Genomic DNA, 19,822 nt, shown 5'->3' with positions numbered 1-19,822 from the left:
AGTCTTGTTATAATAAAATATAAAAACTAAATATTTCAGCTTAAGGTCTATGTAGGTCCCCTCTATCCTCTGGCTTTACCACTTTGCATAGTGAATTTAAGATGCACTTAAAACTTCAGCTTAAGTTTTAATGTCAGAAATATATTGTTTTAGACTTTGTGATTTAAAATGTTGTTTACAAAGAGCATAATTAAAATGGCTTTTTCTCTTAATTTGGGTACTAAAATATCCTAATTTCTTTAAAATTTTTTTAATTGAATATCTTAAGAAAATAAATTTCTCTCTTTTCTTCCTTTGTCTTCATCCCTCTCTCCCTCCTCCTCCCATCCAGGTTCGAATGGCTTTAAAAAAGGCTGAAAAAGAATTTGAACTCAGAAGCAGCTGGTCTGTTCCAGATGCACTTCAAAAATGGCTTCAGTTGACACATGAAGTAGAAGTACAGTACTACAATATTAAAAGACAGAATGCTGAAATGCAATTAGCTATTGCTAAGGATGAGGTACTCTATTATATTTCAAAACTTATTAAATTTCTAGAAGGATTAACCAGTTGAATACAAAGACATAAATACATTTTTATTATTGCAGATTCTTTTCTTGAACTGGAACTTATTGCATTAATTGACTCTCATAATCATAGGCTATAAAGTAGAATTGCTTTCTTTAAAGAGGTGTATACCTTTCAGAATGACCTTAGTGTCATTTAAAAATCATCCCTATTATCATTATAAATGTTTTATACAGAGCTTTTCTCCTCTAGGTTGCTGCTTCATATCTGATTCAGGTCAGTAGTTACTAGAAATTAATGTCTGACTTTATTAAATTGTGTGAAATACGATTAAGTATTAATCTGATATGTAGCACACACATAAAAAAGAGTTCAGTTCACTCACTAACACCTCTATTGTAGTAGGATATAATGTTATTTGTTAGTTTTAATAGAAAATTCAGGTCTTTCTGAATCACAGAAATAAGAGACAAATTCTCCAGAACAGAGTTTTTAATCATATCGTTTAAGTTGGGAAAGCATGTTTGTTTTTTCCCTCATCTATTTTCTTTTTTGGAAAATAGGGCTATATATTATTGACTAATAATTTTTCACTGGTTTTATGATTATTAATATTTTTAAAACAAAAGAAACTTCATTAACATATGTATGTTTTCCCCAAAACTAGCCTTATTTTTCTCTCCTTTGGTTTCTAGGCAGAGAAAATTAAAAAGAAGAGAAGCACAGTCTTCGGGACTCTGCATGTTGCACACAGCTCCTCCCTAGATGAGGTAGACCACAAAATTCTGGAAGCAAAGTAAGAATGTTATTTTAGTTGTTTATTTTCACTGTGCTGAAATATGTAATTCATGGACACTTTATGTTTTAATTTGATCATGTATAATCACATAATTCATACTAATTGTAAGAGTGTGTAATTTCTTCTTGAAATTAGCTGATTGCCATGTTCTAGTCATGTAGTTGTCTTTTTTTAGTGCCATATTAAGGACTATTTGAAATAACAAATAAGTCCTATGTTGTCTTTTCCAGGAAAGCTCTCTCCGAGCTGACAACTTGTTTACGAGAACGACTATTTCGCTGGCAACAGATTGAGAAGATCTGTGGCTTCCAGATAGCCCATAACTCGGGGCTCCCCAGCCTGACCTCTTCCCTTTATTCAGACCACAGTTGGGTGGTGATGCCCAGAGTCTCCATTCCACCCTATCCAATCGCTGGAGGAGTTGACGACTTAGATGAAGATACACCTCCCATAGTGTCACAGTTTCCTGGTAAGTGATGAGTTCAAAAGAGAATTGGGATAGCTTTAAAGTAACTTTACACCACGCCGTTTATGGAGCATTTACTTTGAAGGCTGTGATAAAACATCTTGTACATTCTTTGTTTTCTCTTTTTGTTGTTAATTTGTGTTTACTGTTTCAGAATAATGTCTGAGGTAGGTGTGTGTGTGTGTGTGTGTGTGTGTGTGTGTGTGTGTGTGTGTGTGTGACATCATACATGCTAAATCACTTTTATGAATGAAGGGCTGAGCTTTGAGGAAAAACAATCTTTCAAAAAGCAGTGTAATCTATAGTACAAAGTAAAATTTAGGCAAGCTCTAATCCTGTGTTCCAGTCCTAGCTGTGCCACTAACTAACCAACTGTGTGACTTTCAGCCAGCCTGTGATTTTTTTAAAATTGAGTTGACATTCTCAGTAGGCATGTTTTTTTTAATATTTTGTTTTGCTTTTCCAATTCTGTGCTTTTACTGAAAGAGGATCGACTCATAAAGCACTGACTCAATTTACCTTTATATAAAATTAAACTGTGTTTATGTCTATGTTTAGAAAATTTTGTAGATTTTTTTGTTGCTAGAAAATGTGCAATTCCTTTGTTATGTTCTATTCTTTGAAAATTTTTACATGGTAAAGAATACATTTTGGCAGGAAAGTGAAATTTAAATATTTAGATTTTATTAACAAATTGCAGAATTTATTAATAAGTATTTGGACTTTTTGCAAAGTTCATGTAGGGCTTTGGGGTAACGTTAGAAGGGGTTGAATTTAAGATGGTGTATTTAAGGACCTAAATAGACACCTTTCAAAAGAGGACATCCAGAAAGCCAAGAGACATATGAAAACATGCTCAAAGTCACTAATCATCCGAGAGATGCAAATCAAAACAGCAATGAGGTACCATCTCACACCTGTCAGACTGGCTATCATCAACAAATCAACAAACGACAAGTGCTGGAGAGGATGTGGAGAAAAAGGAACACTTGTGCACTGCTGGTGGGAATGCAGACTGGTGCAGCCACTATGGAAGACAGTATGGAGTTTCCTTAAAAAACTGAAAATGGAACTCCCATTTGACCCTGTGATCCCACTTCTAGGAATATATCCCAAGAAACCAGAAACACCAATCAGAAAGGATATATGCACCCCTATGTTCATAGCAGCACAATTCACCATAGCTAAGATCTGGAAACAGCCTAAGTGCCCATCAGTAGATGAATGGATTAGAAAACTGTGGTACATCTACACGATGGAATACTATGCTGCTGTAAAAAGGAAGGAACTCTTACCATTTGCAACGTCATGGATGGAACTGGAGAGCATTATGCTAAGTGAAATAAGCCAGTCAATAAAGGAAAAATACCACATGATCTCACTCATTCGTGGACAATAGAGACCATTATAAACTTTTGAACAATAATAGATACAGAGGCAGAGCTGCCTCAAACAGATTGTCGAGCTGCAGTGGGAAGGCCGGGGAGGGTTGGGGGGCAGGAGGTAGGGGTCAGAGATCAACTAAAGGACTTGTATGCATGCATATGGGCATAACCAATGGACATAAGACACTGGGTGATAGGGGAGGCTAGGGGACTGTCTAGGGCGGGGGGATAAAATGGATACATATGTAATACCCTTTGTAATACTTTAAGCAATAAAAAAAAAAAAAAAAAGAAATTAAAAATAAATAAATGAATAAATAAATACATTAAAAAAAAAAAAAATAAGATGGTGTATTTTATGATTTAGAAATCATTATCCCTATTATTGCCTACCGGCTTCATTTTTCCCAACCTTTCTGATCTTTATGAAAACAGTGTAGATAGAACAGGAGTCCAAAGAATGGAGAGCAGAAGTTAATTATTGATTGAAGACAATTATAGCTTTTCTGAAGTTATGATTTAGAAAGGGTTCTAATTTTTAAAACAATTTTATGAAAGAAATCTCATAAATTTTCAAATAAATAGTGATTTTGTGTTTATGTTCATGTCTGTGGTTTTCATTCTAAGGTTGGAAAAATGAAACCAGCAGGCAGATAATGCAAACAGATTGGGGAGGCACTAAATCTTACAAGAGAACGGAGGAGAGGACAGATTGTGAATGTAATGAGTACTGAATGTGTGACCTCACTCATTTCACTGGCCCTATGCTGCAAGAAAGTGATGTTGCAAAGTTATATCTAGATCTGGGCCAGCTCTGCTCTTTGAATATTGTGTTTATTTGAATTATATGCCCTAAGCTTAACAAATGTAACACTGATTCATAGGTATATGATGCAGTTTGAAAACTAAAGTTTTTTTTAATGTTGCAGTCCCTCCTTAGAATGCATAATTATGCACCATCAGAAGTGTGCATGAAGATGTATTCCCTAAATTAACTAGATTTTTTAAAGTACTTTTTTTTTGAGGGAAACGATATTCATATGTGCATTAAAACACTTAGCATTAAATGTGAATAATTATCTTAACTTTTCAGTGATTGTGATGTATAGATTTGAACTTTTAAATATGAAAAAAAGTACAAGTTGATTTTGAAGTTAATATGATGTTTAAAAATGCTGTGAGCAAATTTATTATCTTTGAAAAATAACTCATACCAAAAATTATACTTGGAGAGCTTTGCTTCCACCCAGTGGCACAACAGTGGGACTTCACTCTGCTTAGTTACAAAAGCATAATTTCTAGACCTGATAAATAAGAAACTCCTGGCAGTAGGATGAGGGTCTAAGGTAGGATAAAGGCTCATAATTATACACCCTCCTGAGCAGTTTTAAATTTGTACTCTGGGTATGTAAGCTGTATAAGTGTGAAATAATGACAAGGAAACATTCCTGTGGCATGTTAAGAGCAAAGTAAGGTTGTAAAACTATACATACATAGCATAATATTGTCTGTGTTTAATTATTTGTATGGAAAAAAGACAGAGAAGATACTATCAAAGGTTAGCCCTGTGTGGGTAGGAGCAGATGATTGTTTGTTTTCCTGTTGGTACTTTTATAGTACTGCTAAACATTCACAGTGGGAATGCAGTAGCAATTTATTTAACATTTGTTATTATAAAGCCTTTCAGATATTCCTAAAAACAATATGCTCACCTACTACAAAGGTAAACAGATATTAACATTTTGCTTTACTCATCTCTTTATCAAAATAAACCATTACAGCTACAGCTAAACCAGATCGCCTCCCTTTCCCACTCTTCTAAAGTTGTTTACATTCTAAAGCCTATTGTACTTTTATTACATGCAGGTATATCCATAAACAATAGATACAATTGTTACTTATTTTAAAATTTACATAAATGTTATCAAACTGTATATATTGGTATAGTTTTTAACTCTTTTTGCTCAAAACTGTTATATAAATTTTCCATGTTTACATATAGTTAAATTTACTGTAACTGTTGAATATAAGTTAACCACAGTGTATTTATTTATTTATTGTAATAATAAACCACAGTTTATCCCTTTTTCTACTGAGATAGGTTCTTTCTCCCTCCCCCCCCCCCTTATAAAATACTACTACAATGAGCATCTTTATCTTCATCTCCATGTCGTAGCTCTGAGGGCTTCTCTGGGTGAACACCTAGAAATGGATTGCTGAGTTGTGGTGGAGACACCGCTTACTAGTCATTGCCAAGTTGCTCTCAAAGTGGTTCTATCAGTTTTCACAACCACTATATATGAGAGCCTGTCTTCTTATATCCTTACAATATTTGGAATGGTATGATTTGGTTTATAACTTGAATGGATGTTATATGATACCTTACTGTTATTAAAAATTTTATTTCCTTGATGACTATTGAGATCGAGTACCATATCATTTATTGACATTTGTTCAGATTCCTTTCTATCTGAGTTCTTTGTTCCTGCTATGGAATTTTCTCCAGGAATTCTTACTGATCTGGAAGAATTTTTTTAAATGTTGCCTGGTTATTTGAGGGTTGAAGACATCTTCTCCTAGGATTTGCCTTTGCTTTTTTATTGTGCTATGTTATTTATTTTCTTTTTTAATCAGAAGAGTTTAAAAAATATTTTAATGACAAATTTATGATTTTTGCTTTTTATGTCTTTTTCAGAAGGTGATAGTTTTGTTAGCTGTCCTAAAAGTTTTTAAGTTTTGCTTTAATCTCTTAGTCTTTTAATCTACCTAGAAGTTATTTTTGTTCATATTGTGAGCAGAATACATCATTGTATAGATAAACAGTTGTCCCAGCCTCATTTCTCCTCTATCTGCTGATTTTTGATACCACTTCTCTCCATGGACACATAAATGCTTCTAGGTTCTCTGTTTTCTTTCATTGGTCCCATTCTGCCTTAGTTGCTACTTATAGCTTCATAGTAAGTATTGAGGTTTGGTACTTCAAAGCCTTCATTTATTATTCAGCTTCAGTTGCTACTCTGGGTCATTTTAGGATCAGCTTATGAAATTCCATTGGGCTTTTACTGGAATTTCTTTGAATTTACTTGGGAACAAATATTCATAAATTCCATTTGAGACCTACTTTTATATCTTTAAGTAAAATTTACAATTTTCTCTGTGTAGTTCTTGCATATATTTTGTTTTCAAGGTTAATTTCTAGGTATGATAGCTTGTGCTGATATTTAGGGAAGTGCTGTTGATTGGGGTATACTGATCTTGTATGCAGAAAAATTGAATTCTCTTCTAAGGGCCTTTTGGATTTTTTTGTATAGACAATAATAATGAGTTGCTGTTTTCTTCCCAATCCTTTTGATTTTTCCCCCTTGTTATTCAGTCTAAAGCAATGGTTCTCAACCTTTCTAATGCCACGACCCTTTAATACAGTTCCTCATGTTGTGACCCCCAATTTCATTGTTACAAATTGAACATAATTAAAGCATAGTGATTAATCACAAAAACAATATGTAAATATATACGTGTTTTCCGATGGTCTTAGGTGACCCCTGTGAAAGGGTTGTTCGACCCCCAAAGGGGTTGCGACCCACAGGTTGAGAACCGCTGAAGCCTCCCATAAAGTGTTGAATAAGAGTGGTGATTGCAGGTAGTAGTGGTTGCCATTTCTGACTGTAAAAAGAATGCTCCCAATAATATTTCATCATGAAGTGTGATATTTTTCTCTCTACATTTTTGGTAGAGTGCTTTTGAATTAAGAGATTTAATTTTTATTCCTATTTTGCTAATAATGATTTTTCTTTTAAATCAATGGATATTAAATTTTACCAACATCTTCTGCATATGTTGAGGTGATCACTTTATTTTTTTATTTATAATTTTAATCTACTTAATTAAATATGTAAAAACTCTAAATAAAATAATATAGCATACAAATCCAATTTATTATAAAAACAGTACATTGTGACAAACCAAATCCAATTTATTATGCAAACAGTACATTATGACTTATGATAAATTGGATTTGGTTTGCTATATTATTTTATTTAGGGTTTTTATATCTTTAATCATACATTAGTTTAGCCAATAATTTTCCTTCCAAACACTCTGTTTGATTTTGATATCAAGGTTACTAGTAAAACTAGCATCACAAAGTAAGTCAAGGAATATGCCTATTTTTCCATCCCATTCTTTCCTACTCTTAAATAGAGGTAGTAAAATGTGATTAAATAGTAAATAGAGTGGTTAAGAATGTGAGTTCTGACCCTGGCTGGGTAGCTGTTGCTTAGAGCATCATCCTGACACACCAAGGTTGTGGGTTCGATCCCTGGTCAGGGCACATATAAGAAATAAATGAAACAACAAATCAATGTCTCTGCCTCTCTCTGCCTCTCTCTCTCTCTCTCTCTCTCTCTCTCTCTCTCTCTCTCTCTCTCTCTCTCTCTCTTCTGTCAAATCAGTAAATATTAAAAGAATGTGGGCTCTGGAACAAGACTGCATAGATTTCAACATTTACACCACCATCAATATGTATAACACCCCCTCACCTTATAGGTTAATGTTGTCCAGTATTTTGTTTTGAATAAAACATCCATTATTTCTTATTTGTGTAGCCTTGTAGGAAGCACTCTCTCTGAGTCTCTATAAAATGTAACCCACCTTGTGTAATTATTTTGTCATTTAAATAATAATAATAATACCTGTAAAACACTTAGAACAGATCCTAACCCATAATAATACCCAATAAATGTTTTGAATTTTTATTCCATACTCCGATAGCATAAAATACAGATTATTTGTTCTTTAAGGATTTTTGGCAGGAGGAAAGGGGGCAGATTTTTTTTTTCAAACTATTGATTTAGATTCTTATAATGGGAAAAAGCCTACTTTTAAGTTATGTGAGTCTAAAATATTGTTTGTTTTACCTGAGTTTTAAAATTTGTTGGCTTAAAGTTGTCCATAGTATTTTACATGATTTAAAAATTTTCACTTATATTTAAAAATCCTTTCATTTTCCTATCCTTGCTTAATCTGGCATAATTTGACTATTTTATTTCACTCACTCTTTCATTCCTCAAAGAACTGTTTTTTTGTTGATATTCTCCATTTATTTCTGCTCTTTTATTTTCTTTATTGGAATTTATTTTTTGTTTGTTTGTTTTATTATTTAGACACCTAGCTTATGAAGTTTTAGTTCTCCTTTTTTCCTTAATATATGATTTTATGGCTACGAATTTTTCTCTAAGAACCACTTTAACTGTTGCCTTCTTCTGTCTGTAGTTTTTTACTGAGCTATTTTAAAGAGATTTTTTTAAAAAACATATGCTTTCACTGAGGAATGTAGCCCATCTAGACCCCAGTTTTTATCCAGAACACTCACAATTCCTATTCCTTACTTCATGTTGGCTCAAGGTGTCTTTCATATCCAAATGAAAACCCAAACCCCTGAATTATTGTGACTGGGAACCTCCACAATAGTGCCACCGTCACTCACAGATCTAGTAGTTCTTTCTTTTATCCTCTCTGTTTTGGCATCTGATTTTTTTTTTCTTCCTTGCAAGTTTGCATTTAGAACTATTGTTGTATTTTATTCATCATATTGAAGTGTTTGAGGGTATTTAAAGTGCATTGTTGAGAGTTGGGAAATGCTCGTCAGGTAATCTTTGACTGCCATATTGTTAGAACCAGAAGTCCATATATGGCTTATTATTTCTGGTTGTTGGTGGCAGGGGGAATCCCTTATTACAAAACAAAATTTACCTTCTCTGGCATAAGGAAAAACAGTTTGCAATAGAGGGTCATATTAAATCGCTGTGCTTCTCTTATCTAATTATTGATAATAGAATGAAATTATCTCAGTAATTTCTGTATAATGAACTTGGATGCTTTATTTAACTGCTCTTATAAATCACAGGTGGGGTGGATATCTGCCTTCACTGGAAATTAATAATAGCCTGAACATGTTGTAAAATATTCACATTATGTAAAGGAATGCTTGTTGAAAGGTCAAAGTGCCTGCTTTTTAATACTGTGATTTTATAGTGTTATAACTGCCCCATCCAGTCCTCTTCAGGCAACAAGGAAGAAAGACCCTCAACTCCGAGTGTATATAACTCTAATACAGGGATTCATATATTTTTTTTTCAGGCAAAAGACATGGCAACATAATTAAGAAAAAATTTTTTTGAAAATATTGTATATTTGTGAGCAATACCTTTTTTTTTTTTAATCCTCAAGTGAAGATATTTTTTCCATTGATTATTAGAGAGAGTGGAAATGATAGGGGGAGAGGAAGAGGAAGAGAGAGGAACATTGATGTGAGAAAGACACATCAATTGGTTTCTCCCGCACATGCCCTGACAGGGCCAGGGATCAAGTCTGCAACTGAGGTATGAGTCCCTGACCGGAATTGAACCCGAGACCCTTCAGTTTACAGGCTGATGCTCTATCCATTGAGCCAAATCAGCTAGGGTTCTTTTTTTTTAATAGACTTTTTTTTTTTTTTTTTGAGAGAGAGAGAGAGAGAGAGAGAGAGAAGTAGGTGGGGAGAGAGAGAAATATCAGTGTGAGAGAGAAACATCACATGGACCAGTTGCCTCCCACATGCACCCCCAACCAAGGATCAAACCATTGAAAAATCCAACTTATATTTTACTGATAATTTCCTTCTTTTAATGTTGAAATTTATTTTGTAACGAAGTACAAATTCCTTGTAAATATGCTATATTGATTTTCTGAATTTAAGGATTTATTATGTTGGGTAAATTTTAAAATCTTTTTGGTTAGTAATGTCAATTTTTTTTTAAATATTTTATTGATTTTTTACAGAGAGGAAAGGAGAGGGATAGAGAGTTAGAAACATCGATGAGAGAGAAACATCGATCAGCTGCCTCCTGCACACCCCCTCCTGGGGATGTGCCCGCAACCAAGGTACATGCCCTTGACCAGAATCGAACCTGGGACCCTTCGGTCCACAGGCCGACGCTCTATCCACTGAGCCAAACCGGTTAGGGCAGTAATGTCAAATTTAATATTAAAACCTAATTTGTTTATGTTCATTTCTGTTTATTTTTAGACTTGATTTCATTTTTGTTAGATTTTATTTTTTATTTCTTAACTTTCCTGAGGAGCAGTAAAGGTGATGGAGGTTGGTAATAAGGGTTCAGTCACTTATTTCAGTAAGGTAGAGTAAAGGATTACATCTTAGCAACATCAGTTCTCTTTTGTGAATATTTATAGCGTGTACAAAGGAGCGCTGGGTTTTATGAGCTTTTCTAAAATTTGTTTGGTTTTCAGGGGCCGTGGCTAAACCTGCTGGGTCGTTAGCCAGAAGCAGTAGCTTGTGCCGCTCTCGTCGCAGCATCGTGCCGTCCTCACCACAGGCCCAGCGCACTCAGCTCCCTGCCCATGCTCCGCACCCGCCACACCCGCGGCACGCCCACCATCCCCAGCACACCCAGCACTCATTGGCCTCCCCTGATCCAGACATCCTCTCAGTGTCAAGTTGCCCTGCTCTTTATAGGAGCGAAGAGGAGGAGGAGGCCATTTACTTCTCTGCTGAGAAGCAATGGTATTGGCAGTGAATAAACTAAGTATATGTTGGCTGCTGTGTGGGAGGTGGGAGTGGGGTGGGTAGGACTGTGTCTTACCAGTTCTCCATTGCTGCACAAGAACGTACCACAACGTAGTGATGTCAAACAGCACCCAGTTTTTGGCTCTCGGTTCTGTATGCCGAAGTTCAAGCTTGGTGTGGCCGGGCTTTCTGCCCAGCATCTGACAAGGGTAAAATCGAGGGACTGACTGAGCTCCGCTCTCACCTGCAGCTTTGGGGCCTCTTCAGAGCTCAATTGGTTATGGAAGAGTTCAGTTCCTGGGGGTTATAGCATTGAGGTCCGGTTCCTGTGCAGGGGCTGCTCTCAGTTCCTAGAAGCTGCCCGATGTTCCTTTCTCCATGTGGCCTCCATCTTCAAAGCCAGCAACAGAGAGTTTCCCTTTGGTCAAATCCTTCCTTTGCTTTGAATCTCTGACTGCCTCTCTCTCTGATCTCTAGACCCAAATTTAAAAGGCTCACCTGGATAATAATCTCTCTATATTAAGGTCGACTGGTTTATGCCCTTAATTACATCTGCAAAATCCCTCCTATGTTAGTGTTTGATTGAATAACTAACTGGGAGCCCTGGTCAGTGTGCTCACTGGTTAGAGTGTCAGCCCACACACTGGAGTCCCAGGTTCCATTCCTGGTCAAGGGCACATACTTGTGTGGCTGTTTTGATCCCCCAGCCTGAGTTGGGGTGTGGGCGGGAGGCAACCAATCTATGTGTCTCTCTCACATCAATGTCTCCCGCCCTCCTTCCCTCTCTCTCTAAAAGTCAATGGGAAGAATATTCTTGGGTGAGGATTAACAAAAGCAACAACAACAAAATAACTGACTGGGAGAAGATGTCTGTGTACTAGGGCTGGGAATTTGGGGACCACTATACAGACATAGGAAGATATTTTGAGGTACAGCTTTTAGAAGTCATAGCACTCAGGTAACTCAAGTCTCTAAAAATAAACTTATTAACTATTTTATATGTAAAGTATAAAAGCATGAGTTTAAATATACTTCAGCACAAAGAAACATTGAATATGACTGACTGAGTTTTTAAAATATTTGTTGTCACTTAATGATTTACTGTTATGTGCTAGCACTTGATAGTAAACAAGTATCAGATGCCAGAGGTTTAAGAAAGTGTGGGGAACTGAAAGAAGGAATTTGTATTCATACCAATTTCTTTCTATAAAAAAGAGTTGTGGCAGGGTATGCTAGTCCAGCTGAGGGACCCCAGTGCTCCATGAGCCTGTTGTTATGGAGGATCTCTCTTTCTAAACCATTGTCCTTCTTGGAAGCCTGTGGTTAGACAGAAAAACGGAGTCAGTTTCTGATTTTGTTACTTAATAGCCATATAGCCCCAAAGTCTTACTGCCCTCGTATGAGAAACAAAACCAGATGAAATGAGTTGGATGGTCTCCAAGATCCCGTGTAGCTCCCTGTCATGGGATTCTTTAGTCAATGTCATCATCAAATAATTATTTTCATGCATGATTGTCTCATCTACTAGTGGAAGTAAATTTTATGATTAGCAACTAATCATTATAGCATATTCCTAAGAAGACAGTCCATGTTTTATATCTCATTACAATTGGAGAATTTGACGCAGCTTTGCTTGGTTAGCACTCTATAATTAGCTATTTTGTATAATCTTTGCAATATAACTATAGTCACCAGAAGGATGGCTTTACTAACAAAACTCCTTTTGTGTGGCTTATGGAAATTAGTAGAAAAACTCCAGACCTATGCTTTCCAGTAGAATTTTTTGAGTTGATGGAAGTTTTCAGTTTCATTTTAAATAGCAACATCAAAAATTCATAGCTAGCTCAGCAATATGAGAAGAATTTAGAGTCAGAAAACTTTTCCTCCTCTCTATTTTCAGTCTCTTCCGAGTTGTGCCACCAGAACCCTTACAAAATAATAACATTTATTATTTACTGATCTTTTATGTCCGATGCATTATGCACATATGCACTCATTTAAACTTCACCTTGAGTTGTCTTGTTACACATGCAGTAAACTTACATGAATTCAACTGGAGGGGGAAAAAGAAATAGAAAAATAATATAAATGGTACACATAATTAAATTCCACATTTCCAAAGAATGTGCTCTACAAAAAATGGGAGATTTTAAGGTATACTATACCTACTCTCCAGATCTGAATAGTTAGCAGAAGGTGCAACACTTTAGATTATTTATTTTGGAATTAGAATGTTAGAAATGGAAGTATTGTTAGAGAGTAATCAAATTCTCTTAGGTGTTCAGGAAAATTGAATCCTGTTTAAATTAAATGACTTGCCCAAGATTGAACAGCTGACTAATGGCAGGACCAGGGCAGTGTTCCTAACGTGGATCAGTGCTCTTCTCACACATGACTTAGTCCGGGGGTGGGGCACATCCAGCCCGCAGGCCATAAGGCTCAAGAAATCATTTGCTCTGATCCTGCCAAGGCATTAGGGGTGTTAATTAAATGTCTGACCAAATTTAGCCAGCTAATTTTTAAGTTGGTAATTTTGTATGGCCCACAAATGATGGTATAAATACCCAAATGGCCCTTGGCAGAACAAAGGTTCCCCATCCCTAATTTAGACCTTTGGGACTAGTTTTTGAAAGATTTTTAACCTACCTTAGAAATTCACAGAGTAGCCAAACCATGTAGCAAAATAGAAAGTAAATTAATAAAATAGTAACTAAAGCAGCTGAGTAGCTTCAAGAACAATCATATATGCTGTTCGATTAATGACATCTCCAAAAGAAACCTAGCAGAAAAGTCCCCACCAAAGATAGATTTTTGAGTCATTTTTTCCTGACTTCCTCTCCTCTGTTGGCACTGCCCATTATCAGATTGTAAAAGCATTGGAAAGTTATGCAGTACATGGAACTGCATTATCTGGAAGCATTTTTAAGTCTTTTTTTTGCCCATGGGATCTTGTACCTTCTGAGAGCTTGTAGTGCAATAAAGACAATCTTCACACACATGTGTGAGTAAAGTATATAGAAATGACTAAAAACATTCAGAAAGCTAATGTATTTAAAATATGGCATTAACATAGATATGTTCATATGCATATCAAAGTAATAAAATGCACATCAGCATAAATACAGTAATCATAGGTCATCCAAGGTGAGAGCTCATTCAGTTCTATTCATTTTATAAATATGAGTTTAGTCTGCTGTGTGCCATGCACTTGCTAATAACTTGAGCTGCCTAGACAAGTGAGACAAGGTCCTATCCTAGTTCTAACTGGTAGATGATGAAAATATGTGTTCTTGCATTTCTGTTCTGTCTTCGGCTCTCTTCCTTCTCCCACCTCATTTCTTTTGCCTGCTATGTTTACCTTGACTGTACTTTGAAATTTCTTAATCATTTTTCATAGAGTGAACAATATGTCAGGCATGGTATGTACAAAAACTAGAATAAGACATGATCCCTATTCTTCAGGATCCTCCCTCCGTCCCTCCCATCCATCCATTACATGCTATTGAATAGCCACTGTAATCTTGCCACTATTCCAGTGCAGAGAATACAGAAGTTAATAAGACTTCTTGTCCTCATTAAGTTTCCTTTCTCCTGGGGAAACTGACTAAGAATATGTTAATGTAAAATATCACTTTAGGCAGTGATAAGTCCTGGGATGCTAAACAGAGACAGACAGAAGGAAAAAGAATGCTGTTTTAGATAAGAGTGGCTACGGGTGGTATCACAACCTGAATGGCATGGAGAAGGGGAAGCCATGTAGAGTTGGAGGGGAAGAGAATGGGAGGCTGAGGAACCAGATAGTGCTAATGCCCTTGGGGAACCAAAGATTGGCCTGTGGGAGGGCCAAGGAGAGGCTGTGGTGGAATGAGGCAGAATGGGAGCGTGTGCAGCCTCAGAGACTGCCGTGGGCATGCTCAGACAGGCCTTTGTGACTTGGACAAGAACTTTGGGTTTTAGCCTGAGTATGAGAGGAAGCATTGGACAATCCTGAGCACGGGAATGATGGGTCTGGTTGAGTCTTTAAAAAAACCACCTAAAAGGCTGTGTGGAGAAGTAACTCAGAGTGAGGAACAGAACGGAATCAGGGAGAGCTTAATTAGTTAGGAAGCTATTGCAGTGATTAAGATGACTCCATGGTGGTTCAGGAAGCGGGACGGCAGCAGTGGGGAGTAAGAGGTGGGATTCCAGGTATAATGTGAAGTAATGGCTGATAGCACTTACTATATGTTGGCTTTAGGGTTGTGAACTTTATTTTTCCATTCCTCTTTATTTCTCGTTCCCACTGTAGAGAAGTGAGGGGCGGGGAAGGATCACATTGGAATAAACCTTTGAGATTTTACTGAATGTACACTTCCAAATAGGATTGCATCATTGGCTTCCACCTCCCATTCATTTGCCCACCCTAATGTACTTCAGTTTCCTTTTTATTTTTTAAACTTGGAAGAATTTATATATTTCTTAGTATATTTCTTTTTCCTTCTTCAGGAAGCTATATTTCATCAACTTAATGACTAAATATTAAGTAAAGGAGAAGCAGTGACTAAGATTAATCTTTTCAAATATATCGTGTCAACTATATGATTTAGGAAGAAAAATATTCATTGAAATAGCACATAAGTAGTTGAAATGTTAAGAAAAGTCTGTAAACTTTAAACATTTTCATTTCTCTTAACAAAGACGGTATAATGTTATTTTTCTTAGATTGGTAGATTGCATTATTATAGTTTATGTTAATAATTAAACATTAAGTTTAAGTTATATTATTTAAATTAGTAATTTTCAAATTTTGTTGAAATGTGTATAATTTTTAGCATTTCCCCATTTACATTTTTTAAAAATATATTTTTATTGCTATCAGAGAGACAGGAAGAGGGAGGGAGAGATTGAAATATCAATGATGAGAATCATTGACTGGCTGCCTCCTGCACACCCCCTACTGGGGATTGAGCCCACAACTGAGGCATGTGCCCTTGACCAGAATCGAACCCAGGACCCTTCAGTCTCCAGGCCGACGCTCTATCCACTGAGTCAAATGGCTGAGGCTCCCCCATTTACATTCTGATAGCTGAAATGACAGGAGTTGTTATAGTTAGAATGTCTGCTGGGACTCAGTATTGATTTAAAATTTTACCTTTACCTCTGTCTTATACAGGGAAGTACCAGACACAGCTTCAGAATGTGACTCCTTAAATTCTTCCATTGGAAGGAAGCAGTCTCCTCCTTCAAGCCTTGAGATGTACCAAACATTGTCTCCTCGAAAGATATCAAAAGATGAGCTTTCTCTAGAGGATTCGTCCAGAGGAGACTCGCCCATAACTGCAGATCTCTCCCGGGGTTCTCCTGATTGTGTAGGGCTGACAGAAACGAAGAGCATGATCTTCAGTCCTGCAAGCAAAGTGTACAACGGCATCTTGGAGAAATCATGTAGCATGAACCAGCTTTCTAGTGGCATCCCGGTGCCTAAAGCTCGCCACACATCCTGTTCCTCAGGTGGCAACAACAGTAAACCAGTGCAGGAAGCCCCGAATGTTGCCAGGATAAGCAGCATCCCACATGACCTCTGTCATAATGGAGAGAAGAGCAAAAAGCCATCAAAACTCAAAAGCCTTTTTAAGAAGAAATCCAAGTGAACTGGCTGACTTGATGGAATTCCATTCAAGTGGCATCTTTAAACTTTTATCTCCGCCCCCCCGCCACCCCCTTCTTTTTTTGTTTGTTTTAATTTTAGGAATGTAACTCCATTGGGGCTTTCCAGACTGGATGCCATAGTGGGATGTCCTTAAGGGCAACTGTCTACTGTCTGCTTATTTAAATGACTATATAATCAATTCATCAAGCCAGTTATTTCTGAAAAATTATTAAGAGATGAGACAGTTTACAGTCATTTCTGCCTATTTATTTCTGCTTTGTTAGTGATGTATATACAACATTGATTGTAAGCCACTGTGGACTTACGAGCGTTAATGGACTGGTGAGCCAGCATGGGCTTGCAAAAATTTCTTGTTTACCAGAGCATCTTCTTATCTTTCCACAGAGCTATTTACATCCTGGACTAAATAACTTACAAGAATTAAAACTAATTGCACTACTGTTTTCCAGACTGGAAAAAAGAAATCTCTGCAAGTGAAACTGTATAAAGTTTATAAAATGACTGGATAGGGGACTGTTTTCACTTTTAGATCAAATGGGTTTTTAAGTAGAACCTAGGGTTTCTAATTGACTTGATTTCTGGAAATGAAAACCCATGCTTTTATTATGGGAAGCTTCTATAAATGCATTTAATATTATAAAGTTTTGAGTCCTGCTGTAAAGATCATGTTGTTTTGTTTTTCCCAGGGCTTTCACTGTGATTTACTGCATTGCAGGCTGTATGATAAAATATACATAATTTAAAGAGAGAAGGCTCTTTATTCCTTATGCAAGCGGAAGAGTTCAAACTTGATCAGAGGACTTAAAACATTCACAAACTTAAACTGAGGTGGGGGGATGTGGGGATTCAGACATTTGTTTACAGACTTTGAATAACCGCAAAGGATTTATGGTTTGTGAGAAATTTGTACTGTGGAAAAGATAATAAATCGGAGACATTATTGTGTGGGACTGTGCTGGTTTTTGTTGATAACACTCCACTAAAAACACTACATGTTTCCTGGAGAGCTATGTAAGCTATCTTATTGCTAATGCAAAATAAGAAATAGCAATGTTTTGCAAGTAAGTTGTCAACAAACTTCTTTCTATTTTATATTGTTTGTCATATTTTTATGTAGTTTGAAATGTTTAAATGTTCTGATATCATGATTAACAAATATAAATCTATGGTGCATTTAGATTGTGTTGTATTAATTTGTAAAGTTTGGGGTTCACTAAACTGATAGGTTACTTTAAGGGTAGTTTTTACTGTGAAGATTGTCCATAGAGCAACAGCGTACATTAACATCTGGGGAGTTTCTGCTTAAAAAATTTCTTTTAAAAGTTCAATCATAAGCAATCTGGGTAATATAATGTGGATGGATGTTTGGGTGAACAACTGACACATATTAGCTAGAATGGTTTTTCAACATTATGACTGAAATACAGTGTCCAACCCAGTCCTTTTTAGATGAAAATGCTGATTGATAAACAAGAAGTTTGAGATTTGCTCCAAAGAAATAATTTATTAAGAATATTAACAGTTTCCTGAGGTCTCCTGTAAAGTGTGATTGTTTATTCTTTTTCGTACTGTTGTTAAAAACTGTCGAGTTCTTGATTGATTCATATATATATATATTTATATTTATATTTACATGTATATATGGATATTTATATTATTAATAGTACTGTAAGGGCAAAAATTGATTGAAACAAACATAGTGTTTTGGACTGATTATGAGGTAAGATCATCTGAAAGGTCAAGAGTTGAGGAACATAGGCTGTTAATGAAGGAAAAAGTTGTGCACAAAGAATTAAAAAGCATTCTGGGAGTTTCTTCAGAGTGAAGGGAATACCTTATCTTTTTCTCCTTCTTATAGCCAGACAGGAGTGCTTCCCTTTGAAAACTGCAGAAGGGATGAGATACCTGTATAGTTTACTGGAGAGAAAAGGTAAGAGCTGCTGGAGATGGAATGAAGCCAGGAGGAGGAATGGCTCTAAGCGCTCCCAGCAAGGCCTGCTGCTGCTTGTTTAAGGTTAGAAGGGAATTCTGGACCAGAACTCCCTGGACGCTAAGACCTGTGGTGGAGTGTGGGAGAGGCTGGCCTAAGTACAGTGTGTAGCATCCTCCATCAGGGAATGCATTGTTTGTGCTTAATCTCACATTCATAAACAAGTTTAACTGAGGGATACTTACTGTTTTGTGTTTCTTGTAATATTGACTTTGCATTAGTACAAAGCTCCCTATTTGTAAATTCAATAGAAAATAATTGTTTTGGAAAGCCACAAAAAGTTTTGTATTACACCATTTACGCAGGAAGAATTAGGCATTAATATAAAATTTTTTAAATGATCCGTTTGGTGCCTTACTTTAACCTTACAAAACTTTTGTGTTTTCCTGATTTTTTAAAGCAGTATCTTCCTTACTATAAGAAACAATTCATGATAGAAAAATATAAAAAGAGCCCTGGTGGGTGTGGCTTGGTTGGGTGCTGTCCCATGCACCAAAAGGTTGCTGGCTCGATTCCAGGTCAGGCCACATGCCCTGGTTTCGGGCTTGATCCCCAGGTAGGGGGGCGTGTAGGAGGCAGCCAATCAATGTTTCTAAATATCAATTTTAAAAGTATGAAGACAAAAAACCAGCAAACAGATCAAATTTTGCCCAAATAATTGCTTTTACTATTTTGGTTAGTTTTCTGCTAGTTCACTTTCTATATATTGCTACTATATATATTTAATGTCATATCATGCTTTTTCATTTAATATAAGCATTCTCCAATATCATTAATAATTTTTAATGAACACTTTGATTATTATAATATGCCATTGTGTGGATTCACCATAACCTCATCATTTTTATTTAATCATTAGGCTGTTTTCAAATTTTTGGTCTGTGGACTAATAGTATTAAACCTTTATTGAGCACTCCATGTGCCACGCACTGTTCTGAATTCATTAGTATACATTCTCATTTAATCTTTGCACCAGCCTTGTAAGGCAGGTACATTTTTTCCTTTGATTTTTAAAATCACCATTTTACTAATGAAACTGAGCCAGAAAATTAATAGCTTACTGAAGGTTACCTATCTAGTAAGTGGTAGAATCACATCGTTAACTTCTATGTCATATCACATACATTCTAATCAACATTTTGAGTCCTTAGAATATGTATATTTAGAAGTGAATAGAAAACCATAGATATTTTAACTTAGGTTTAGACGTATGTATCTATGTACACACACACATACACATAGTCTCACATACATACCGTGAGTATAACTATTGTTAAAGTTCCTTATTCACATAGCCACGTTTATATCTCATCTCATACTTGAATGTATGAGCACCCTTTTGCTTCACACTGTCATTTCTTAATTACCCGGTGGGTAAAACTTTGCTAATTTAATAGGTAAATAATATCTGGTATGGTTGGAAAGTTTTTCATGTTATACGTTTTTCATTTCAGTGAATTG

The 19,822-nt window shown here is 36.0% G+C and overlaps 1 protein-coding gene across 3 annotated transcripts in view; it reads left to right on the top strand.

The window, feature by feature from the left end:
- Positions 1-17,311, top strand: part of STIM2 (stromal interaction molecule 2) — a 153,243-nt gene extending 135,932 nt beyond the window's left edge. The window contains exons 8-13 of one of the 3 annotated variants that reach the window (XM_059673830.1): positions 332-499; positions 760-783; positions 1,203-1,303; positions 1,537-1,775; positions 10,445-10,718; positions 15,874-17,311. In XM_059673830.1, the coding sequence (XP_059529813.1) occupies positions 332-499; positions 760-783; positions 1,203-1,303; positions 1,537-1,775; positions 10,445-10,718; positions 15,874-16,351 (1,284 nt within the window). In that variant the 3' untranslated portion in view covers positions 16,352-17,311. The remainder of the gene's footprint in view (positions 1-331; positions 500-759; positions 784-1,202; positions 1,304-1,536; positions 1,776-10,444; positions 10,719-15,873) is intronic. The other 2 variants (XM_059673837.1, XM_059673847.1) reach the window with 2 other exon arrangements.
- Positions 17,312-19,822: the final 2,511 nt, after the last annotated feature.

Source organism: Myotis daubentonii, chromosome 1, assembly GCF_963259705.1.
Source record: "Myotis daubentonii chromosome 1, mMyoDau2.1, whole genome shotgun sequence".
NCBI classification, from domain to species: Eukaryota; Metazoa; Chordata; class Mammalia; order Chiroptera; family Vespertilionidae; genus Myotis; species Myotis daubentonii.
The sequence above is the reverse complement of the archived record's forward strand: the minus strand, read 5'-3'. Positions and strand labels throughout refer to the sequence as shown.